Source organism: Clarias gariepinus, chromosome 15, assembly GCF_024256425.1.
Source record: "Clarias gariepinus isolate MV-2021 ecotype Netherlands chromosome 15, CGAR_prim_01v2, whole genome shotgun sequence".
Lineage (NCBI taxonomy): Eukaryota > Metazoa > Chordata > Actinopteri > Siluriformes > Clariidae > Clarias > Clarias gariepinus.
Genome location: NC_071114.1, coordinates 4,088,342 through 4,114,021, shown reverse-complemented (window position 1 = coordinate 4,114,021; position 25,680 = coordinate 4,088,342). Strand labels below are relative to the sequence as shown.

At 40.4% G+C, this 25,680-nt stretch overlaps 2 protein-coding genes across 6 annotated transcripts in view; both read left to right on the top strand.

The window, feature by feature from the left end:
- dot1l (DOT1-like histone H3K79 methyltransferase) overlaps positions 1-16,891 on the top strand; it is a 40,355-nt gene extending 23,464 nt beyond the window's left edge. For 2 of the 4 annotated variants that reach the window (XM_053512836.1, XM_053512839.1), the window contains 16 exons: positions 1,946-2,171; positions 2,262-2,375; positions 3,397-3,488; positions 3,609-3,710; positions 3,829-3,966; positions 4,103-4,228; positions 4,395-4,837; positions 4,925-5,027; positions 7,282-7,428; positions 8,220-8,295; positions 8,389-8,906; positions 9,021-9,226; positions 9,347-9,399; positions 10,173-10,745; positions 11,533-12,145; positions 12,275-16,891. In XM_053512836.1, the coding sequence (XP_053368811.1) occupies positions 1,946-2,171; positions 2,262-2,375; positions 3,397-3,488; positions 3,609-3,710; positions 3,829-3,966; positions 4,103-4,228; positions 4,395-4,837; positions 4,925-5,027; positions 7,282-7,428; positions 8,220-8,295; positions 8,389-8,906; positions 9,021-9,226; positions 9,347-9,399; positions 10,173-10,745; positions 11,533-12,035 (3,420 nt within the window). In that variant the 3' untranslated portion in view covers positions 12,036-12,145; positions 12,275-16,891. The remainder of the gene's footprint in view (positions 1-1,945; positions 2,172-2,261; positions 2,376-3,396; positions 3,489-3,608; positions 3,711-3,828; positions 3,967-4,102; positions 4,229-4,394; positions 4,838-4,924; positions 5,028-7,281; positions 7,429-8,219; positions 8,296-8,388; positions 8,907-9,020; positions 9,227-9,346; positions 9,400-10,172; positions 10,746-11,532; positions 12,146-12,274) is intronic. The other 2 variants (XM_053512837.1, XM_053512838.1) reach the window with 2 other exon arrangements.
- Positions 16,892-22,669: 5,778 nt separating this feature from the next.
- Positions 22,670-25,394, top strand: amh (anti-Mullerian hormone). 2 transcript variants are annotated; one of them, XM_053513224.1, is made up of 6 exons: positions 22,670-23,214; positions 23,375-23,550; positions 23,635-23,743; positions 23,840-23,951; positions 24,051-24,445; positions 24,558-25,394. In XM_053513224.1, exons 1-6 carry the CDS (start codon positions 22,896-22,898, stop codon positions 24,977-24,979), a joined length of 1,533 nt encoding a protein of 510 aa, XP_053369199.1. In that variant the 5' UTR covers positions 22,670-22,895; the 3' UTR covers positions 24,980-25,394. The 2 variants fall into 2 exon arrangements, with proteins under 2 accessions (XP_053369199.1, XP_053369198.1); XM_053513223.1 differs by having other exon boundaries at positions 24,051-24,451.
- The last annotated feature ends 286 nt before the right edge of the window (positions 25,395-25,680 follow it).

The window sequence follows — 25,680 nt, the reverse complement described above, 5'->3', positions numbered from 1 at the left end:
GGCTTAAATCAACATGAGCGCTTGTTACAGGGGCAGGCTGAACAGGTGCAGAAGAAACAGTCGGCACAGAAGTCAATGGCACGGAAGAGACTGCTCGCGCAGGAGAAACAGGTAACGGAGTGGGAACTATGGGAGCAGCAGGTATAGGGGCTTGTGCGTCCTTGGCCATTCTTAACTCGAGCTCACGCAACTTGATCTGCGTGTCCGCCTCAATTTCTAGACGACGGATATTTAGCTGCAAGTCCAGCTCAGCTTGACGTTCAGCTACCCTTGTGTGCTCTTCCATCTGGATCCTAGCCAGACGCACTTTAAGACGCGCTCCATCACCAGAACCCGACAGGGCAGGAGAAAGTGGATCGAAGGGCGGCAACACAGCTTTGGCTTTGAATTCCTCCACCTCAGCTATTTCGCCCGCTTCCTCCCCGCCACAAACAAGAGAGGGCACGTCGTCGCTGAGCGAGTCTTGCTCTACTCCACCAGCCAACGCAAGGACACCGCGCTCCACCAATCCGTTCCTCACAATACTTTTAATCTCCCGTTTCAGCTGCTGCCGATTAACCTTGATATTAAAGTGCTCAGCAATACAAATTAAATCGTCCTTTCTGCACCTATTCAGTTGCTCACTCGTCGGCTTACTAATAAAACTATTTAAATCAAAATCAGCCATTTTCTTACTTTATTTAAACAAGCAAGCTCAAAGTCAACCGTGCTTAAAATTATTATTATTTAATTTAAGCCCTGCTGCGTTTCACCTGCTTACCTCACGGACACTCATTTGTTACCCCAGCAACAATGCATCTCACAAAATTCATCCCTTGACTATTAGATCCTCACAAAAATGGAAATCCCACCGCTGCCACCAATTAAATGTTACGTGTTAGATGTTAATGGGGATGATCTGTAACATTTAAGTGAGATGTTTTGCCACAGGGGCAAACCATGAAGGAGAGTCGTGAGGCAAGTGAATAAAGATAAAAGCAATTTTATTTTAACCAATTTCAAAGATGTAAAACGAAAGAAATTAAAGAGAAAGGAGAAAACTGAGTGACACCAAAACAAAGAAATTATCAAAAGCAAAAGAAATTCTGATAACTAAACCCCAACCCAAATACTCTAACTACCAAACAAAAATGTAGAAAAGAAACCGGGAGCTTCGGCGCATGCGGCGCCCAAACTAAACTACTCTAACTAATAAAACAAAAATACAAAGATGGTGGTCACTCCTTACCTGCTATTAACAAAGAACTAAATCCTAAGTTACCAGTTTACCTGTCTCCGTTCTCTTGGGTATTTTAGCCAGACTTAAAGAACAATAAAGCTGGATTAATCAAGGCAAAGCAGTGCTTAAGGTTCGTTACAAACGTCATTCAGTAGCAGGCGTTTCATACGTCTCGAGTGTTCGAAGGTTTAAACAAGCTAAAGCAAGATCAGGCTAACTGATAGCCACCGAAGACAGAATACAGACTAAACACGGCAGGCTTAAATTCACCACAAAACCAAAGCGCAGTCAACACAAAATGGACAGCCGCCCGCTGGCCGGAAAGCAGGACGACTGACGGCAAGTCAAGGGAGCCCCGCCTCTTTTATAACGACAGGTCTGGTTTCATTGGAGGATTGGCGAACCCCGGACAACCACTGTGCTGAACCTACAGTATACTTTAGAGAGAGGAGACAAGAAACAGATACAAGAAAAAACAAATACACGAGGGAACGTAACAAGAACAAACACTGAGGATTGTACAAGTTATGCCTTTGTTATACTTTTTTGGATTTATTTATATAGGTTTTCAGTATTTATTTACACCAACAGGAGATCAGACATTTGTAACCCACACATTATTCACACCATCATCACACAAATGATACCTTGTCGGTCGGGTGTCATCGCATTCTTCTGTGCCCACTGTCCACACTGTCTCAACTCCTTTTTTGGTTTTCCTTACAGGAGTCAGGTGGTGAGGAGGACACCTCGGGGGCACTGGTACCTGTAAAGTCATCACCTAAACCTCGTCGTGCCAAGCTGATGGCCAAGGGCCGCAAGCTGAGCAACAGGAAGCGCGGGCGCCCCAAGAAGTCCATCATGGCAGCAGCCACCGAACGCAAGACCAAGAAAAATCAGAGTGCTCTAGATCTACTTCATGCCAAGACTGTCTCAGCAGCACCTCCTCAGGGTAGGTTTGCACCAGCTGCCTCAATCTACATTTTATCTCCAAAACATTTAGGTTGATCTTGACGTTTTCCCTCGTGATGTTTTCTTACAGATGGATACAAATCGCCTCAAAGTCCCTACTACCAGCTACCTCCTAAAGTTCAGCATTACACACCTGGCCAGCTGATGCTCAGCTCCGTTCCTGCGGGCCTGCAGACTCTACTGGGTAAAAACCTTTTATATGTAGTTTAAAAAAATATTTTTTTTTAATAAAGATTCCACCAAAAAAGAAAAATAGTATGATGTTTATTATATTAATATAATATTATCATAATTATCATATATCCGTATATAACGTATAGCAATAATTTAAGTTTTTAAATAGTGTATAAATTTTTTGCCTGACTCTGTATGTGCATATATACATTTTTTTTACATTATACACATACTGGATTACAAATGGCACAATTAACTCATTAGCTCTTCTCTGGCGATCAACTTTTAAATTTCTGAGCTTGAGGTTGTTTGTGCATTTGGGAATTGACAGTTAAGACAATAAATATGATTAAAAATATGTATTTTACTGACATTTTCTGATAAAACAATGTAACAAAGTAACTGCAGTAAAATATAACTATTAATTAAAGCTTAAGGGTGGTGAATCGCAGTTATGGAGTTCTGTTGAAATGTTCTGTGGTGAATGGGCGTGGTCAAGAGAAGTGATGTGTTAAGTGGGAAAGTTAAGGTAAGTGGGAAAAGGTACCTGAGGAGAATATGGAAAATTTGTGTGTGAAAGAGAATTTTGATTAAAACAATGTTTATTTAGGAGAACTGGAAATAAAATCCCGACTCACGGCAACACAGTGTCAGTAATTATCCACATTCTTGTCAGGTGTCAATCATTTCCCGCTTACCTGACTCTGGCATGGCCACGCCCCCCAGCCGTATATAAATGTGTATGTGTGTGTGTGTGTATATATATATATATATATATATATATATAATCAGAGGGAAAGACTCTTTGCCCAATAGCTTAGCTCATATATTAAGGGCCTTGCTCAAGGGCCCAACAGTGGCAACTTGGTGGTTGTGGGGTTTGAACCTGGGATCTACCGAACCGTAGACCAATGCCTTAACCACTGAGCTACCCCTGGCCCTTATATATAAGTATATATTGTCTTTCCAATTGTATAGCAGTACATCATCTTGTGCACAAGCTAACAAGTTCCTGATCTTTCCTGTTCCAGATAATTTCAAAGTCCAGTACATGCAGTTTTTGTCCTATATGAAGACACCACAGTATCAGACAAGCATACAGCAAGCTCTGGAGAGAGAGAGGGTACAACACTTCACTGATCCCCATATTATACTTTAGCTCATCGATAACTCAACATTGTGGCTCTGATGATATTTTGACGTTAATCCAGTACTAAGTTCCTTTTTTCTGTATATCTCATAGCTCAGAAACACTGAACTGTCGGGTCAAGCCCAGCGCCTGTCAAGCGTCTGTGACGCAGAGAAGGAGAGGATCAGGGAACAGTTTCAGGGCAAATTAGAGGAGGTAAGAATACAACACCTAAAATGTAAACTTACCAAGGCACTGCTAACTCTTTGCCTAATAGCGTGGCTCATATCAATCTTCATTCTTTCATTTCAGTATTTATCACTTTGTCTTACAGCTGGGGGTAAAAGCAGTGACCGTCGAGGACCTGGAGCAGGCGCAGAAAGAGATATTGGCGCATAATATGCAGCTGAAAGAGCAGACCAAGCAGCTGGAGAAAGATATGACTGAGCTTAAAGACCAGAGTGTGCTACTCGTGAGTCACAGTGATGCTTATGAAAAGCCATCTGTATTCTGTCAGATTTAGATAATAAACACTGTAAAACTCTTTATTTATTTATTTATTTATTTTTACCCTCTTGCGAAATGCTGTCTCATTCATTCTGATGTAGCTGAAGGCTCGCTGTGAAGAACTGAAACTGGACTGGGGGTCTCTGTGTCTCGAGTCCCTTTTAAAGGAAAAGGCTGCTCTGCGTAGACAGATCTCTGAGAAGCAGCGCCACTGTCTAGAACTTCAGGTAGATGCAGAATTTACAATATGCACCAGCGATAAATGCTTAAGTATAAATTCTGTAATGAATTAGTAAATAAAACATGAATACCAGATGAAAATGTGTACAAAAAAATGGCATGTTTGATTATTATTTCTTGCGCTTCACTGCACAACTTCTTCCTTCCTGACAGATTAGCATAGTTGAGCTGGAGAAAAGCCAAAGACAACAGGAGCTTCTGCAGCTCAAGTCCTCCTACAGCCCATGTAAAGACTCTCCATACCGCAAGAACATCCCTAGTCTAGAGCCCCGCCCCCCACCTGACACTAACACCCCCAAACTGGCTGAGCTGAATGGCCTTAGCCCCGAGCTGTCTATGAACGGCACAGCGTCTCCTAGCTATGAGCGCGGAGGCACCATCAACTGCTTCAATGGCAAGAACGAGCTTCTCTCTCACTACCTGCCGATCTCACCCGAGCACGAGATTGTTCCCCCTACTCCAGAACCTCGGAGCAGGCCTTTAGGGCAGCCCCTGCCTGACTACACACGCTTTTCACCAGCCAAGATTGCCCTGCGCAGGCACCTCAACCAGGACTCCTCTATAGGCCAGGCCAGGGCGCTCAGCACCATCCACAGGTCAGATTTCACTTCTTTGCTGTAGCTGTGGGGTTACGAGTTCGCGATCAGGTTTACCTGGTTTAATGTCCTGTTCTGCCTTTTCAGGGGTGACGCTGGTGTCGTTTCCTCTCCAACTTTGAAACTGGGCTGCTCCTCACCAAGTATACCAGAAACTCAACAAACGAACGCACTCAAAGGTGTAGAGAGAGTAAGTGTGTCTGTGTACAGGTTGTGTGTGTATAAGGGATTGTATAGACTGCTTATGTAACACACGCACTAGTCACTGCTGTGTAGAGGCAGCTGGTAAAGAAGCAGGTTAAAAGCTCTGTTGCTCGTCAAATACTGTAAACTGGATGAAACCGACACTTCCTTCAGGTGCACAAAGAAATAAGGGACACTTGGAAGTTAAAACACCATCCAAACACCATTGGTGCAGGTATATGTACATTACAATCCAGTCCCATTTAGCTACATTGCAGCCTTTATGGATTACAGGTAGTCCCCGACTTAAGAACATTTCTGTTACGATTTTCCTCAGATACGCACGGACCACAGAAGTGGCTCATGTGTATTGTACAAAAAAATAGACACAGCAGTGCACCAGATACCGATATTTTCACTGTGTAGGTAAATGTATAGAATGTCTAAAGTCTGTACAGTGGAACCTCGGATTGCAAGTAACACAGTTTGTGCGTGTTCTGCAAGACGAGCAAAGATTTTTTAATAAATTTTGACTTAGAGTCTCACTGGTATAATTAACATCCATGCACGCGTGGATTGGTTCCTATAACGCTGTGACCGTGTGTGTGTGTGTCAAAACATATTTTATTTTGTGTCTGTATGCGTGTGTGTACAGCGCGCGTGTAAAACAAATGCAAGACTCATTAGAGAGGTTAAAGATCCATTTTCTTTCTCTGTATCAGCCTGCTCTTTGTGTCCGCTCTACACAGAAACACTGCTCTGTCGCAATTCTTTTCAAAGGTAAAGTGCAGGTTAATTTGTTTTATTTTTACTTTACAGCAGTGATTCCATTAGTGTGTCGCTCAATTAAGTGTATGTGTTTTCGTTGTGTGCACGTGTTTGTGAGAAAAGAATAGAGAAAGGGTAAGTATGTAAGACAAGAAGGGAGAGTGGCGGAGGGGCTTCTTACTTAAGCTACACACACACATGTATATACAGCGCCTGCGCGCCCAAATAGAAACACTTATCTGTCGGGATCTATTTTTACTTTTTTTTTTTTTTTTTTATATAGTGTAGGTTAATCTTTTTATTTTTACTTAATATTTGTGTTAATTATGTTTATGTATTTATTTTTTGGGGCTGTGTAATGAATAATTTGTTTCCATTATTTCTTATGGGAAAATTTTATTTGGTTTACGAGTGTTTTGTGTGTGTTAAGCCCACTTCTGGAATGAATTATGCTCGTAATCCAATATCACGTATAATATAAACTGTATATTGTACGTGTGCGTGAGAAATGAGTCGGCCCCACCAGTTTCAATGAATCAGGTCAGGAGCGCGATAATGGAAAATGTCTGTCCTGCAAAGCTGCCCTGATGGTAATTATCCTAATTTCGGAAAATCCTCAACAAAACAGAGTCCGCAGTCCATTGGCGTTTGGGATTCCCCTGGCGATGGGAAGGTGCAGAGAGAACATTTCACTGAGAGATTAATTTCCTTAAATGCGATTTATGTTTTTTGACCACATGATTGCAGTGTGGTGAAAAAGGGGGACAGATTTAGTCAAGTGGATTATGCCTTACATTGTATATTCGTGTCTAAGGTGTATGAGACTCACTTTGTCGGAACAGAAAGTTTGTAAGTCGGGGACTACCTGTACTCACAACATATAAACAACCTTAAAACTCCCCAGACGCTGTTGTCGACATCACAGGCTGCTTGCTGTGCAGTGCGCACTTACTCTTACCTCCTGTTTAGACCAGAGAAATCAGATCAGGAGGGAGCACAAAGTACAGGTCGCCTCGGAAGATGCTTTGTGAGCCATTTGCTCCACCCTCCTTCAGAGGTGGTCCGGGTTGCCTATAACCACATCGTATTTGTTTGTTCCGTAAACACGAATGCTTCTCAGTACATCTTCGAGAGCAACAAGTGATTTATTAGTCCCTTAGACAGAGAATACATACTCATTATGAGACTGTTGGAGTGTAGAGTTGTCTGCTGCTGCTAGGCTGAAGGATAAAGATGGTGCTCTAACAGCAGAGACGACTGCTTTTTATAGCTTCATTTGTCTCATTCCTATATATGGTTTGTTAGCAGACCATGCTTTTAAAGTGTTTGAAACAGCTCCTAGATTTACCTAAGAGGATTCGCAGGACATGTTTGACATTTATAAATGTGCTTGACAGCTGTAATGTAATGTTTTGATTGATTGTTAGAGTTTGACACATATCTGTGTGCATCCTCATAGATTGATGATGATATTGTTTTATGTAATTTTTCAGGTGAATAAGGACAAGAGCCCAGCTGGTCCAGGTGACAGTATAACCAGTCTCCCGATCAGCATTCCACTCAGCACTGTACATCCCAGCAAACTTCCTGTCAGCATCCCACTGGCCAGTGTAGTGCTGCCCAGCCGTGCAGAGAGGCTGGTGTGTTTTTTTTGTGTGTGTCTTATATCAATAATAATAATAAGACCATAAAGTGTACATCTCCCAAGTAAAGCAAAAAGCATTTGCACTAGGATCTGGAGTACAAACACCAGTATTCAGGGCATGTTCTCACTTCTGTCTATCACGACAACACATCTCTGTGCTCCTGTTGCTCATATTTAATTCTCCTGATTAAAGAGCATTTTCAGCAGTTTTAAGTGTAATCTTAATTTATAAATAGTTTACTGATATTAAATATACACTTATATAATGTGAGTTGTCTCTCAAGATATTCTCAATTTACCAAGTGAAATATGTCAGTCCATAACGCAGCAGATTTTTTCATCCCTTTTTTTTTTTCATTATACAGTTCAATTTAGCGCATTTGGTTAAATGTCTAGAATGAGTTTAGAAATTATTCTCGTACTCATAAGTTGCTTGTAGTTTTACAGGTTCTTGTTTACACAGTTGCCCTTTTTGCATGTTTAATATATGGTTATATAAGGGACGAGAGTCAGACCCAAAAAATGTATACACACTTTAGGAAAAGAAAAATAGTATGATTTATATAATATTAATAATTTTATCATGTATATCCATTTATAACATGTAGAAATAAATGTAGTATTAAAATACTTATCCTTTTTAACATTTATAATTGGCATGATAAATAATATATTAATATAATAATATAATTAGTTATTCAGTCACTGGAATGTTTTCCTGAAGTGTGTGTGTGTGTGTCTGTGTGTATATTATAAAATTATATTTAAAATGATGTATTGTTACAGAGGAATACGCCGAGTCCTATGTCAAGTAGAGAGCAGGCAGCAGGGCAAAACAAGCAGCCTCTAACACCTAACTCGGGTATGTGTGTGCTCTTGTTCCTCTTTCTATTTCATTTTTGTTTGGACTTTGTGTGAGAGTATGTATCTTATCTATCATTCCGTCTGTTTTCAGGGTTGATGAACGGCTCCCACTCTGCGATGTGTGATCAAGACTGCAACTCCATGTCCCCTCCACCCCACAGCAACCCCCTGCTGGGTCTTCAGTCGCGTGGATCTGGCTCCAGCCCTCTGCTGAGCACCGGAGGAGTGCTGCAGTACGCAGACAGACCGCCTCGTCTTCCTGATGAGGGGCACCAGCATCACGCCCTTGAATCCGATCCCGAGACTCTAGACAGCGAGGCTCGTCGCCACATGTTCTTCTCTTCCTCGTCCTCGACGTCGTCATCCTCCTCTTCCGTAGGTGGCTCGCGTCCTCATCATGGATCATCTAAGCAGGGCAAGCATCACAACAGCCACCACCATCACCACCACCACCATCACTCACCCGGCTCTCACGGCTCAGAGGGACGCAAGAGAGGTCGCCGGAAACGCAGCTCCTCCAGCCTGATTCCAGCAAGTGGATCTCCAAAAAAGAGATCATTCCCTGGGATTAACTACTCCTCAGGTTCCCCACTTAATATTAACACCATGGTGAGTAGACGGCTCAAACGGGCACTATAAGTTTTTATTTATTTATTTTTATCCATGAATTGCATTGCCAGTTTCAGTGTGAGGTGATTAATTAAAACTTTAATTGACTTCCAGGTAAACAACATCAATCAGCCTCTGGAAATCTCGGCCATATCGTCTCCGGAGCAGACGGGTGGCAGCCCGTGTGAGACGGACCTGGACCAGCCGCCAGTACTGAAGAGAGAGCGCCCTCTGGAGATCAATGGCTCCAACCGTGACTTATCCAATCTCAGCTCAGACGATGAGGAGACCGGATATCCAGCAGACAGCAGCTCCTTACGGTAAGATTTACCGATGTGCTGAGTATTTTTTATTAATTTTTTTCTTAACAATCTCAAAGTTAGATCTTCTTCACTGAACATATTTTTCCTCTTTTTTTTATTTATTTATTTTTTATTTAGAATTGAAAGAAAAATTGCAACAATTTCTCTGGAGAGCCGAGATGGTGAGAGGGGTAAGGGGGGAGCCTCTGATGTACTGTAATAGTACACGTTAATACAGTCGACCCCCACAAAGTCACGGTTTCAGAGTCATAACTAATAATTGTTCACGGAACCTGCAAATATCCTCTGCAAATTTTATTTAGCTTTTTTGTTGCAATATATAACTTTTTATACGTTTTAACGCTAAACTATTAAGAACAATATAATTTACTTATTGTAACATAAATATTAACATAAATTCCGCTACATTTCCATATTAAATATAATTCTGTATACATTTTTTTGTACTGTGAAGAGAACACAAAACAACTGTAGAGGAAAATGCGGTTAAATACAGTGAAATATTACAGTATTTATCTCACAGTACTAATACCAACTAAATAACGACCGCACATACCAAAGAAAGCACGCTTGTACGAATTACAGTACATATACAGTAGCGGTAACATCTGTTTACCTTTACATGCCGCTTTAAAAATATATATATTTAAATGTTTGAGGAGCATATTTAGGGTTTAAACTTAAAAAATAGGCACACATCCAAAATTTGCGCTTTTTTACAATTTGCAGGTGCTCCGGCAACATAACCCCGTCAATTTTGGGAGTTGACTGTATTACACAAGATTCTATGAAGGAAAAAATAAAAAGCTAATAGCTAAAATAAATAAAATGTATTAACTTGTAGCACTGGTGCTGTTTCATACATTTAGATTTAAATCTTTTCGGGTTTATCTTCCATGTTCACGAAACGTTATCCTGCCTTGTCTATGATCTCCGTTTTCAGGTTCACAAGGCCGTAAATCAGGAGCCAGTAGCGTGAGCAGTGATGTCTCATCTTCCTCCAGTAAATGGAAGTCGACCTTTTCACCCATCTCTGACCCCAAGCCCACGCCTCCAGACCTCCGCCAAAGCAGCTCTCCTTTCTGTGGTGGCATGTCCTGTGGCCCAGACTCCGACTCTGAGCAGAAACCGCAGAGGAGAGCAGACCGGGACCGGAGCGAGCATTACGGGAACCCTAAACCCTTCCTGGGTCTGGACAAATCCAGGGAATCGTTTCCTAAACAAAAGGCACGGGAGTGGGAGCTGAAGGCCATCGGTAGTCTAACCAGCCAGAACCTCTTCATCTCTGCTGCAGCTGGCGGAGGCCTCCTGTGTGGGAAAGCGGGTAGAGCCACTGCAGTTTCCTCTGCGTCCTCCGTGGGGCAGTATTTCCCTCTGGGCGGAACCTCGGTCTTGCAGTCTTTATTCGGAGCGCAGGCTCCCAACCCGGCCACCAGCGGACCTCCACGATTGGTCAACGGTCACTCTGTGCTGGGCAGCTTTTCTAGTGCTGGACTGGCAGGGGGCGCTGCAGGAGGTGAGCTGTTCTTTGTGTTTGTTTTGTTTTTCCCCCCAGGGAGTTTGATTTGTCCTAATAGTTTTGCAGGCCCTTAAAGGTTATGAGGTAAGTGAAAGACAAGCAGTATTGTTCTCGCCCCTTTGCTCTGTGTGCCATTGATCCATTAGCTCATTGTGTTGAAAGTGACACACCCTCAGAAAACCACAAAGAACATCACAGCAGATGTGTTAAACAGAACTGCTTTAAAACTACTTAAAAAAAACTCCTTATAAGGAGGTAATTAAAATAATATAATGTTATAATGGTGTAATTAAAAGCTATTCAAGGTAATGAAGCATTGGTTTAAAAATGGTTTGATTAAAAAAAAAAAAAGTGCACACAAACTTTCTTCTTGTGAGTTCTGTATTTTCACCTGACCGTGACTTTTCTTGGGGTGTTTGTCATGTCTGCATGGCTTGTTTTGGTTTGAGACATTCCTCTGGCAGCCCAGCTCTCTTAATTTATTGCACTCAAAGGCGCCTATTTTGAACCCAGGCCCTTTGGAGACTCCATGTTAAGTATCAGAGTTGGGTCAGCAGTGTTATGCCTCATTGCTTTGAGCGTGTTTTTAACTTGCTTGCTGCTTATGCACAGCCTGGCTGATTACCTGTCTCTGACTCCAACCCACTCCCCCATCCCATCTTTTTGTCCACCCAATCTCTGTCTCTCTCTCTCTCTCTCTTTCTCGCCCTCTCCCTACCCCTCTACCTCATCCTCTGCTTCCATCTTTTCTCTCCCTCTATGTCCTCTCGACACTCTGCCACAGGGATTTTTCACCACATGACGCCTTCAGTGTCCTCTCAACAGTCTGCGCCCCCCAGTTCCCAGCACAGCCACTCCTCCTCGCAGCAGAGGAATCTGGACTCCAAAGCCGGGGCCTTGTTCCTGGCCCAATATGGCCGCACGCAGACTGTCCTGCATACTCCCTCCCCTCCCGCGCTTTCCCTACCTCCCCCTCCTCCCCTTCTCAACACTTCCTCCTCTTCCTCCGCTCCTCTCCAGCCCTCCCCGCCATGCTCAGAAAGGAAGCAACCCGTTTCCCTCCAAACGCTACATGTGCCCGCTGCCTCCTCTTCATCCCCCTCTCCTGCTCCTGTCACCTGTATCACGACCACTCCCGCTGCCTCCTCTTTGTCTCGGCCCTTTACACTGCCCTACCTGCCTTCTTCAAGCAGCGGCGGCGGTGGTGGAGGAGGTAGCAGCAGTGGGATGGTGACCTCCTGGAGGACTCTGGGTATGCAGGTGCCCTACACTGCTCGGCCCAGATAGCGGTGCCATGAGCACACGGGGAGGGAGGGAGGGTGTCAGAACTTTGGGGGAATTTATAATTAGGAGCTGCTGTATGGTACCTGCCAAGCTTTTGCCGCAGTCTGAACAAGGTATGTGCTTTTGCTTTTGTGTGTCGAAGCTGCTCGTCAGATTATTTGCATGTTCCTGTGGGTGTTCGTGTGTTTTTACTGGCGTGTCGATTTATCGTTCACCTTCTCATGTGCCCTTTATCATTACAGGTAACTGAAGCTAATCTACCTCAACCCAATGCAAACCTATGCAATGGAGAAGGTGTAGACCATTGGACTCTCCATCACCGGTGCTCCGACGTTAGTTAAAGCCACCCGGCGGTGTCAGAGCATGACACCGGCGCATCTTACAGAAACACATGCGTGTACACACACACATACACACACACAAATAAACAAACAGGTCAGGACCACTCAACACAAGTCCAGTTAAAGTTCTGAAAGGGAGGCACTGACAAAAGTGAATACGCTTTTCATCATCAGTTTAATTGTGTGTTTAAACAACGCCTTAGCGGATGGGGAGGTTCGATTTTCGTATTGTGTTTGGAATCTGTAAAAATGTTTTTTTTTATTTTTTATTTTTTTTAGTCCAGTAAAATTAAAGCATCAGCTGAGCATTTAAACTTTAAACTTATTGGACATTTTGCTCAGTGCTGAAGCTCAGCACTGTGTCTTAGCCTTTGAACGTTGCCTGGATTATTACGACTCACCTTCTTTTTAGAGGTAAATGTGGGAATATAGACTTGAACATGAAAATGTGATTATGAAAAAAAACGGAAAACTGTAATAGCATCATGATTGAAACCATTTGAAGCTGCAGTATTTGCTGCATTATGTGCTTATATATTCCTTTACATTTACACTGGGTAGAAGACTGTTCACTACAAACAAGTGAGGAAACTCGTGCGTTGTTTTGGGTTTTTTTTTTTTTATATATGAAAACTCATCAACACAGTGGCAAAAGCACAAATGTATTTAACAAAACCTCAATAAGGCTTTTAAAGAGAAGTGTATTAATGTATAATAGAATAGGTTATCATTTAAGAACAAAAAAACAACAGATGAGATAATTTCATTGTTTTTAATCTGATATTTCTTAACGATGCCTAGACCTGTAAAGTTAGAGCTCAGAGTTGGACATGATTTAATTAAATCAGGTGATTTTTTTTTTTTTTTTTTTTTTTTTCCTTTTTCTTCTGAGACAAATAAAGATTCGTGGTGCTGAAAAACACTTTTGCTCAGAAAGGTGCTAGTATCTGCTTTTGGATAATGCACATCATTAATGTCGTGGTGCTCTCTGCAAGTAGGAAAACCACACATACACGCATAATTGAAAAAAAAATCTTCAAACACTGGTAAAAATGTAACATTGCAAAAAAACAAAAACAAAAAAAATCTACTGTGCAACTGCCGCATTTTTAAGCGTTTTGTACTGTGAATGGAAGTAACTCTCAATGTTTAATTGTATATAATTTCAAATATTTATCATTTCTGTTGTGATTGTTTTTGTTCATTTTGTGTTAACGTACTGCATAATTAGTTTAACTCGTTTGTGTGTGTGTGTGTGTGTGTGTGTACATGGCAAGAAAGATAAAAAAAGAAAGAAAAAAACATGGTGCTACAATCTAACTCTGGACTGTGCCTATTTATATTATGAACATCGTATAAGAGACAGATTCTTGGGTGCTTCTGTTGACCGGGACCTCGCGTTATGTAGCACCAAGTGAAAAGCAATCAGACGCTACATTGATCCGAAGCGTTTATTTATAATTCTTTTTTTTTTTAACAACTGAATTCTTACTTGAGCTGTAAAGTGGGGGTTCTGTCTCCACCGGTGCTGGCGTTTGGCCTCCTCACAGCCAAAGCCTTTTGTCCACCCTGCTTCCAGCGTTTAGAGCTTTTTCACGGGGTGAAAGGTCATCTTTCATAGGCACAGCTTACAGCAGGGTTGGGCGATATGACAGAAATGTATCATGATTCTCAATAGCATTTCTTATACACAAAAGTAGGTGTTACAGGATGTACAGTGACAGAACAAGCATTCAGACTCTTATTTAATATACATCAAGTGCACATACACACTGTCTGGTAAAAAAAAAAAAAAAACTTTTTTTTGTTGAGGTTTTCAACTTGGTCTGCATACACAAAGCAACTAAAGAGATATCTGAAATGAATGGAAGGATAGTACTGGACCATCGACTTAAAAAACTCTTTCTTCACACATATAACAGTACACAGTTAATAAGCATTGATATTAGCAATTACATCTTTCTACAGTAAGAAGTAGTTAAATTTTTTTGGGGCAAATGTCTTTTCAGTTTCTCAAAATTTGCTTTGATGAACTTGCATAATATTTTCATAATACTCCCAACAGTATGCAAAGTCAGTGCCCTGATTAAGCCATGTTGGGTGTCCCTGAGATATTGTATATTGTTTCAGGTCATTATCTTGTTCAAATCTCCATCATCTCCCCAGATTCAATTTGATATCTAATGAGATCAAATCCTCACTAAGACTAATGTCTCAGTACCGCCATGCACGCCGCTCCCACCACCGTACTTCACTGTGGTTATGGCGTTCCTGAGATTACACAACATACTTTACTTTTTCCCAACATGATGAGCTGAATAAATGCTAAAGAGTTGTCTATTTCATTCTTAAAGATTTCTGATTAGTTCAAATGCTTGTGTGCAAATTTCAGAAGTTGGAAACTTCAGTTTATTTACTTGAACTTCCTGATCATTAATCGGAGCGTCTGCGCTTTAAGAAACATGGGAAACTGTCTGAATGCTTGTTAGCCCTCACTGTGTATGTCATGGAAAAATGTAATTATAAAAATACACACCCAGGGAGGCCTAAAGGTCTGGATCTGTTGGCAGAAATGCATGTAGAAGTGTAAATTACAGCAAACGCTCAAATTCTTCAAATTCTTTTGACTTCATGGGACTTCATGGGTTTATATCCTAAATGCAAGATTGTTTCTTAATGTATCAGGTCTGGGGGCCAGGGTAGCTCAGTGGTTAAGGCATTGGACTACGGTTCGGAAGATCTCAGGTTCAAACACCACGTTGCCACTGTTGGGCTCTTGAGCAAGGCCCTGAACCCTCAACTGCTCAGATGTGAAATAAAATAAAGTTTTTAATTTATGTAGCGCTTTTAACAATGGTCCTTCACAGACTAGAAACGAAAATTTCGGGAAATTAATTTGAAATATGTGAGGAAAATATGTATTAAAAGAAATGTCTGTCTGACAATTAGGACAGTCTGACTTTAGATTCTCACAAAGTATCTGAAACCTTAAAGGGTGCTTGGTCTGTTTCTGTCCCTTCTTCAATCAAAGCCATCTTTGGTATGAGATTAAAAGAAGAAAGTTATAATTTTATGTACGAAATCATGCCTATGGATCCAGACTTCTGCGTCTTTCTGTGTATATAAAATAAAAAGCTTTTTTTTATGTCAGTCTGTTTAATTTAAATTAGCAGCTTCTTGTTGGTTTGTAAAGTAAAAGGAATCAAGTTCTTCTAACAGTTTATTGAGATCAGTGCTATATAATCGTACCGCCCATCCCTGCTTGTGTACAGCGGCTGTAACTGGTGTCGTGGGATCACTCAAATACAACTTTGTTTGTGAATCTGTTTTAGTCCATAAGAAAAAATAAATAAACAAACACCTAACCCAGGACTCTGTAACCACTCTCCTGACATTCCCAAGTGTGAGCCTGTAATCCGGAGTGAGGAAGATCTCACAAATGATCTTGGTGTATATATATATAGGCTAACGTTTCTAACGAATGAGAGCCGGGTCTTTACTCCTCTCTTTGTGTTATCCTCACAGCGATGTTGAATAGAGTACAGAGTTATAAATTACAGATGTTAAGTTCTCTGTGATGTCAGGACGTCGTGTAGAACAGCCAGAGCTTACGGTTAGGATCTTACCAGCACTGTCTATATATTATGTAGTCATTGTTCAGGTTAGTTGTACCAGTTTGTGTTTTGATTGATATAGTTCTTTTAATTAGAATTTTAAGCTCCTGATAGTTTGAATAGACTTTAGACCAGTGAATAATGGTGCTCTCCTACACTTTAAACAAGGTGAAGTGCAGCTAAATATTTACATACAGACAAGATTTAATCAACTCCCATACAAGGTTTGCTCGTTGTGCTTTGTGTGTTGTTTCTTTCTTATTTACAGCTTTCGAGGGTGAAAATGATATCGGACTTCTCTAAAGCTTCATGCGTGGAAGTGCTCGTGTAATTCTCCTTAACATGACCGTAGATTAGGGTAGTGTATACGTATTTACTCAGGTACATGGAAGATTAGACTTGTACATTTCAAGGCAACTTCGGTCTGTAATGTTGGTATAAAAATGTAAAGATGCGTTTAGATCTGTAGTCTCAGGAAGATGCCTTACTGGTTCGACCTCACAGGTTGTCTCTAATAAAAAGGGAAAGATTATAAACATCGCGCATGAGTGGGTTTTGAGAAACAATGTTCTTTCTTGCATTCTTTGTAGATGATAAGGATTTTCTCCCCTTTTCTAATGTCTCCCAGCTTTCTCCCCACCACGTTTGTGTGACCTCTCTACCTGTACTTTCTCTTCACACTAAGTTATAAAGAAAAGAATGATCGTAGTTCTATGTCAAAGAAAAGTAACTCTGTTGCATTGCTTTCATGTTGAACGACCAAACTTCCACTCTCCACATAGAACAGTATAGGATGATGGTGCAATAAGTCTTCACCAATGTTCTAATTGCTGTTGTTGGTGCTGGTTCTATTGCTTAATGAAGTGTTTCTAATTAAAATAAAATAAAGTAAGAAATAATACAACGCCTTGATGTGTTTCTGTCTTGATTTGTCATAGTGTTTTATATTCCATGTTGAGCAACATTCTTACACATGTCCTGTTCTAGCTTAAAGATCACATTCAAATGAACTGCCTCCTAAACACCAATTTGAGGAGGTACATTCTTCCAGAAACATCCATGGTCAGGATCTTATTAATCATTTCCCAAAATGGCAAACAAAATACAGGAGAACGTACATGCAAGAATGTTAATTAACTATGACATCCTCGATATATGGCAATATTAAAACATTTTAATACAACTTTTTGTCTTGTATTTTTTTTAAACATACAAGATTTTGTGTGCTTCTCTGTAATTGGCCCACATGTACCGCACACATAGTAGCTCTTAGCTCTTAAAACTCGGAGCATTAACCATAATTTGTTTAGCTGTTTTTTTTAACATATATAGTGATCATGATTGTGCATGACATTGCTTTTTTTTCTTTTTGCACAACCAAGGCAGTGTACTATACAACTATACAAACATGACTGAACGAAAAAAATGGGTCTAAAAAATAGCACAAATACACGTAATCATATGATCGAAATTTTTTATAACCTAATAATGATATGCTCATTTGGAGAGTTCTACATTTTTGCGATGTTGGCGACACGATTCTGTGCCGCATGGGTTTTACAGTTTTTTTCCATTGGTTTGGCTCATTTCTCTAATACAGAAATTACATTCTCAAAATTCTAAGATCATTTGGCAAAACAGTGTTACAGTTTAGCACAACGCTATAGCTCACTTGCAAAAGCTAATATCTCTCCAAAAACAGTTCACTCATGCATCAAAACTAAATTCCTTTCCCATATAAAAAGTCAGTGCCACAAAAATGGCAAATATCCTGCTCAATTGCTTTGGCTCATTTCTTGAAACAGACCGGACATTCTCAACACTCTTGGTGCTTTTGCCAAAATAATGTGGATGGTTCGGCACAATACCATGGTTCACCTGCAACAGCTCATACCTTCCCCAAAACAGTTCACTCATGTGTCAAAACTAAATTTCCTTCTCATTTAAACAGTCAGTGCTCCCAAAATGCTTCGTCCCTTTGGCATTGTGTAAGCACTGCAAGTTAAAATGTTTAGATGTTTTTTTGTCACTATGGCAAAGGACCACTAAAATATCCCTCATGTACAGTCTTAGCCCAGTCCTTCATTGACAATGGTTAATGTACTGTTTTTGTCTAGCTAACAGAAAACAATTGTGTATAAAACTGAAAAAAATAAAGAGGATTTTAGGGTAAGAGTAGCCTCCAAGGTTTGACGTCACACATTGCATTCATACTGCCAAGGAAATGGTAATCAACCACACACAAAGTAACTTCCATATATCAGAGCATAAAGAAACTGTATACAGCATAATAAACAGTAATATAAACACACAAACAAAAAACTAGTGTGCTATAAATAAAGCTGGAGTTTCATAACAGTTCTTCACTGCCCGCCGTCCTCACCCTCCTGACCATCCACACGCTGCAGTCCGTGTGGCCACAGATTCTCGTCCACATCACAGTGTATATTGTCTCTTGTGATGCAACGAGGGAAGAAACAGCGTGAATGTCGCAACCATCCCCTACAATGTTCTCCTGTTAGATCTTCACATGCAGCGTCCATTGCATGGAGCAGGGACCTCTGATTTTGAGCCCGATGCTCATACACTCTCTACCTCCAAGCAGAGAAAAACTCCTCAATTGGATTGAGGAAAGGAGAGTAAGGTGGTAGGAACACCATGACCATCCTCAGGCCCTGATGAGCGGGCCACGGTGGAAATTCACATTGTCCCATACAATGATATATTGTGGTAGGTGAGGCCCTACAAGACCTCTCTCATTTTCAAGATCAAATCAAAATGAAGGCGGTCCAAGAAGATGAGGGGCTTCTGTGTATTGTATGGGCCAAGACTGGGGATGTGAGTGGCCACACCATTCTCAGATATGGCAGCACACATAGTTATATTGCCCCCTCTCTGGCCTGGGACATCCACTGTGGCCCGGGGGCCAATAATATTACGGCCACGTCTTCGGCCCTTGGCCAGGTTGAAGCCAGCTTCATCCACAAACACAAGGATGTGAGGGATCTCGTTTCCTTCCAATGCCATTATTCTCCACAATAGTGAAAAAAAAAAACATCAAATCAGTCATACAGAAGAGTCATACACTACAGTTACAGACAATTATATAGGAATGTTCTATGTTCTCCAAAAGAGAACTACAGGCCACTGCTCCAGTGGCTCCAAATCTGGGGTACATGTACCCCTGTGCAGAGGTAGTATATGGGGTATTTGACAGAAAGGAGAGGGGGTAAATCATCAATGATAGGCTTACTGAAATGTTACAGTAAAACCCACAGTATTAGATTTACATGGGAGGCCCAAATTGCAGCTCTTTAACCCTTTTTCTTATTTTATGTTATATTCCTCAAAATAAGGATTATACTGATATCTGCATCATATAGTAAGCTGCAGTTTTTAGGCAAAATGTTGAAGTCAGATAAATCAAATACTTTCATCCTGGATGACCTGGATACACAAATCAGGTAAAGTGGGTACTGAAGCCAAAAACCACTTTGGGAACCACTGCTTAATTGTAAAAAGGTTATAATGATGGAAGTAACTGGCTTACATGTACATACTGGTACCACAGCTCTTTCACTCTATCAGAGTTCCTCTCAAATGGTACCCTGTAAATTTGCTTCATTGACATCTTCTATGTCAGGTCAATTGTGGAGATGGTTATAGAGTTGACATTTTGGAATATGGCATTATCTTGTAGGATTGCAGCGCGGATCTGTCTCAACGTGAATCACCATGTTACAGATCTCTTGTTCTTGTTGTTCATTGAGAAGTTTTTCTCTGCCACCCAGGCAAGGTTGTCCTCCAATCCTAGATACAGTGTGCAGTGTTCTGTCCTATACAACATATAATTCCATCATTCACTGACTACATACCTGATGATGGGGAAGACTGTAGAGCGAGGCACATTAGGCTGCACTCGGCGACCTGCCGCAGCATTCACAGTCATGGGCAGCACCTGTCAGGTAACTAAACATACTGTACTGTTTGATTGGTCATCTGAGATGTGTGAAACTCCTCCTGCATTAGTCAAGTTCTAGTTTCACCTGACTGTAATCAAATGTTCCAAGGATTGTGTGTCAGTAGGTGACTGACAATTGAACAGACTATTGTGCATGTAATGACTTATATAATGAAATGACGCTGACACATTTTGGAGAGAACAACCATGAGACTGAGAATTAACAATCAGTTTAGATCAATAAGATCTATTCACTTGGGAATTGTGCTAAATGTAGGCTATCTGTACTTTATCATTTGCAAAGATGTACTTAGACATTTGCAATTTATGAAATGAGAAATTGAGAAATTCAATTCTGTTGTGAACAATTGGCAAGTGGTTTGGAGGTTTGTCCATGTTGTTTTGAGAATGTAATTTCTGTTTCAAGGAATGAGCCAAACCAATGGAGAAAAACTGTAAGCTATAATGGCATCAATAAAACTCCCAAAACTTGTCATTTTGTAATTATTCTACATACTAAATAGACATGTTCAATTCGTTCACCATTTTAAGTCAGTTAAAGCTCACTTTCTTATTTTAGAAATACATAACGTGCCCTGAGCGTTTTTGCCCCCTTTAGGGTCTTTGTCTCATTTTTTTTTTTTTAGCCTTGCCAGAACAAAGACCTTGAATCATTCCAAAATATTTGCGGCTGTGTGTGTTCTGCAGTCCGTTGACTGATCGTACAGAGGCATACCTAGTCTCGAAGTCGCCCTGTTGACAACTGGTGCAAAGTGTGTTTCATAACTGGACTAACTCTGATTTACATGCAATTAGTCTATTGTTATGAAGTCATCATTATTGTTGTTGTTATTGTTGTTGTTATTGTTATTAAATGGCTAAGCCATCTTATTTAATTTATGGTGCGGGTTTAACTTCAAGCAAATACAGAAGAACTGCCAAAATTTCATTAAATTCTGTCCAGACAGTTTTGTTCTGGTTCTTCAGTGTATGAAACATAATGATATCATTGAAAGACTGAGTTCTGACCAATGTATAGACGAAAACTTGTATTTTTATTTTTATTACTTTTTAATAGCAGTTTTGTCAAAACATCACAAAAATTGAATTTCAGCATTATGCGACCTGCTTGAACTTTCTTTTTTGGTGTTTGTGCTTAACATCCAAACTAATTTGTCCTGAAAAGATGACAACCAGGACGTGAGGATAAATGTCAGAAATCATGTGATGCATTCAGACCAAAGTGAAGATCCATAACTTCGGAGTGGATTTTAATTCTTAAATAAACAAACAAATGTGTCTCATGGGAGGTCAGGCAAAAAAGTACTTGTTTTCTTTAAAACAAACAGTGGTGTCAAAAGTATTCACATTCATTACTTGGATAGAAGTATAGATACTAGGGTTTAAAAGGACTTCTTTAGAAGTTGAAGTATCAACTCAAGCTTTTTACTCAAGTAAAAGTGTAAAAGTACTGGTTTCAAAACTACTTGAAGTATAAAAGTAAAAGTAACGTGAGGGGTAAAAAAAAGCATTAAGGATAAAAGCTTAGGCTGTGCCACGGGCCTATATACTCCACTAACACCTCATTAAAAAAATGAAGAAAAATGTGTTGTTTTTTTGTTGTATTTTTAACAGCCATAGTGATTTGGGATACTGTATATGACAATTGAAAAAGAATGCATTTTAGTACAATGCAAAAAAAATTAAAGAACCATATATGTGTACTACTGAGCGGTAACATGTTTCATGGAGAAGAAGGGGAGTAACGAGGCTATTTTTAAGATGTAAGGAGTAGAAAATACAGATAATCGTGTGAAAATGTAAGGAGTAGAAGTAAAAAGTCGGCTGAAAAATAATTACTCCAGTAAAGTATAGATTCCCAAAATTTCTACTTAAGTGAGGTAACGAAGTATTTTAATTTGTTACTTGACACCTCTGAAAATAAAGGACACTTCAATAACATCTATAACACAAGTAGCCCCATGACCTGGTGGTAACCAGCAAGCTTTGCGTTATTTTGGGAAGGAAACTAAAAATGAGAAGTGAGAAAGTGACTCTCAGCAACAGCTCAATGCAATGCCATCAAATTTAGGAAGAAGTGAACAAGTGCATCAGTGCCCCCACAATTCCTGATGCTTTTATTTTTATTATTATTATTATTATTATTATTATCTTCTATACCTGTACAGGGCCGCGGGTTGCTTGGGTCTTCTATCCCAGGAGACTTTGGGCATGATTCGGGTATACACAAACACACACACACACTACGGGCAATTTGGGAATGCCCAAACTTCATGTCTTTAAACTGTGGGAGGAAACCGAAGTACCCAGAGGAAACCCACCAAGCAGGGGAGAACATGCAAACTCCATGCACACAGACCAGAGGTGGGAATTAAGCCTGGACCCTGGAGGTGCAAGGTGCCAAACATTGAGCCATCGTACCACCTTATTATTATCATTATTATTATTATTATTATTGACTTAGACCAATCAGACTTGCTCGTGCATTTATTTTCTAAAAGCATGAGACAGTGAATGAACAATGGAATCAAGTTTGTTTTCTGTTATGTGAGAAATGATATGTACAGAAGGATCTAATGCACCTGTAGAGAAAAAAGGCCTGTTGTTTTGACTTGATTATTTTTTGGAATGTCTACTCTCTGTTGTCAACTCCTGCTATCAACTTCTGATTTAACACACCCGGTGTCGGCACAGTAAACCTTTGTCTGTCTGACTTGTTTTATCTTTCTTCAGGAGGCCTCTAACGTTCACACGCCTGCTTCAACCCCCTTTAGGCACACACTAAAATCCCTCCATTCAAGGACACGGTACTGAAGCTATTTTGGCAGCGTGTTTCCTTTAGGAATGCAGAAGTTGTGTATTAAACTCGTGTCCATTGTAGTACCTTTCCCAAACACGCACTTGACACGGTTGTGACTACGAGGAAATGGTTGCGATGATGTGCTTTTGTCTGATGCTGCTTCTACCTGTAACGGTGTTTACAGGGCCTGCCAGCCCTACACTTTCTCCATCGCACCATCTTTTGCAGGACGTGCCATGTGTTGAGGAGAAGCAGAAGCGTCACCCTGATGCACTGTGTGAGGACTTCCTCACTTTGCAAAATGTCTGGAGAAAAGACGGAGATCTGGTGAAGCAGGGATTAGCACAGTTTGGATTTTGTACACATGATGCTGAACAGGTTTCATCACTAACAATGCAAATGGAGCAGAAAGAGAATGGCCCAGAATGTTTGCACAGCAAATCAGGTAACAGCGCTCTAATTTAAACCTACTGTATATATATATATATATATATATATATAAACTGAATATATTAGTAAAACATCAAGGACATTGGTATGAGATTGTCTTTTTCTTTTTTATATTATTATTATTATTATTATTATTATTATTATTATTATTAAAGAACATTGGGGTGTTGACGAGGATGGGACTTTTACACTGACCCTACATTTTGCAAAGCCTGGGACATACGAACAAACCACACTGGCTTCCATGATGCTGCTGTTTTTCATTGAGTCCTACAACTCAGATGAGTTGAAGATCACATTCAGCAGTCATGTCCTTCAGCCAAACAACCAGGTAATTATCATTATCGTTATAACAATATGGTCATGATGTTCTGTTTTGACACTTGCTTCTCCTTTTTTTTTCATTTACTACCAGATGGTGTGTATTTCTCAGGCAACACGCTTCCTGGTTCTTAGAGGAGTTCAGCCCGAGAGCTCTAGTCATGAGAATATACAACTGAGGATGGAAGTTCAGCATGACAGTGGTGATGATATATCTTTCTGTGCATAATTATTGTAAGTTGTTCTATTCATTCGGGGCTACTATAGTCAATGTTAGTAAATGTGTGCCCTGTTTTTAGGAAAGAAAATAGGTTTGTCTGAATTTCAGACCATTATGAATAAGAGGAACAGCAGATCCAAGAGTCCAGTAGTTCTTTTGTTTCCAAAGAAATCTGACAACCATTCAAATGGGTATGTTCCACAGAAATGTCGCAGCTATAAATTGTTCGTAAATGCATTTCTTTGGTTCAAGCGTTTCATCACCAGATGTTGTCCTGTGCCCTTTTCCAGAACGTTCCTCTTTTTGTGTGAACTACAGAAGTTCTTAAATGAAGTATCACCTCAAGGAAATCCATTGCCTGTACAAGATGAAGTCGTGGCGATCAGCCCCAGTGTTCTTCACTCTCTTCCTTCTTTACCTCTTGGGAGGTTTTCAAGCGAGTCTCTTCTTCATGAGCTGGTCAATTCGTCAAGCACAGTTCTATTCCACTTTCCTGACCAAAGCCTGGAACTGAGGAGCAACCGAGTGGAGCTGGATCTAAAGCCATCATTGCTGTCTGTGCTGAAATTGAAACTAGATGAGGCTTTAGCAAAAGTGCAGATGGAGGACGTTGGACGTGGTGCGATGGATAAACTGCAGACTCTTAGTGTTCTCAGTGCACTTCCTGATGATGGAGCAGAGCCGGGTACAGGTGCTTGGTTTACTCTTATTCTTGTTTTTTAAGAGTTATAAAATGTTCAGTTACGTTTGTGGCTAGATATATTAAAATATAACTTTCTTATTTCTTTTTTGTTAAGGTTTGGAGAACCAACGTGAGGTCCAGTACAGAGCCCTATTACTTCTGAAGGGTTTACAGGCTGTGCTTAATGCTTGGGCCGTAGAGAGAGCTCAGAGAGCGGCCCGAGCCGGGCAGCAGGAACCAGCAAGGATTAATCATTGTCACCTGGAGAGTTTCACTGTGTCTCTGGAGAAGTACCTGTTGGATCCTGCCACAGCCAATATCAACAACTGTGAAGGAGCATGTGGTTTCCCTCTGTTCAGCGGTAACAACCATGCCATCCTGCTGAACAGCCACTTGCAGAGCGGACAGCCTCTAAATCGCCCCCTCTGCTGTGTGCCCGTGGCGTACGAGGACCTGTGCGTGATCGAGGTCCACCGAGACTCCACCCTGGTCTCTTACAAGACCAACATGGTAGCCAAGGAGTGTGGATGTCGCTAATGATAATATTAACACTGACATACACACACATACATATGCTACAGTATACAGTATATAATAAACAAGTCTCACAGTCTTACCTTATATTTCATTTATTTTTGCAAGTGCACAGATTTTTTTCAAAAATACAAAATGCAGAAACTACTGCTACAGTGTTTGACATGCAGATCAGACGTTCAATCTGTCAGTCGAGACAACATATCAGCTGTGCAAAACCAAGAGTGCTGACACATACCTCTTCTGAATGTAAAATATCATGTGTGTTTGGATTTGTAATGGAAAGACTTTCCGCTTTCTGAGGTGTACAATGATATAAAAAATCTTACAAGAGCAATATCATTGTGTAATTCTTCCAATGCAGTAACTCAATGTATTTATTAGACTTTAAGCTAAGCCAGTTTTGCATGTAGAATAAGTCAACCATAATAACGCAACAACAATCCGAAGCTAGCCCTTAATAAATATGTTGACACTTTTTTTTCCAAATAATTAATGTTTGATTTAGTCATGAGTGCTTGTGCGTTCTACTTTTAAGTATATATAATAAACTGTACCAAGATAACATGCATCTAAATGTCTCATTTTTTATTTATTGGTTTTGTATATTTGAAGAAATCAGCAATTAACAAAAATATTATTATTCAAGTCATGATGAGTACTTATTTATCTTTTCTGTTCCCTTCCAGTTCACTTTGATGTTT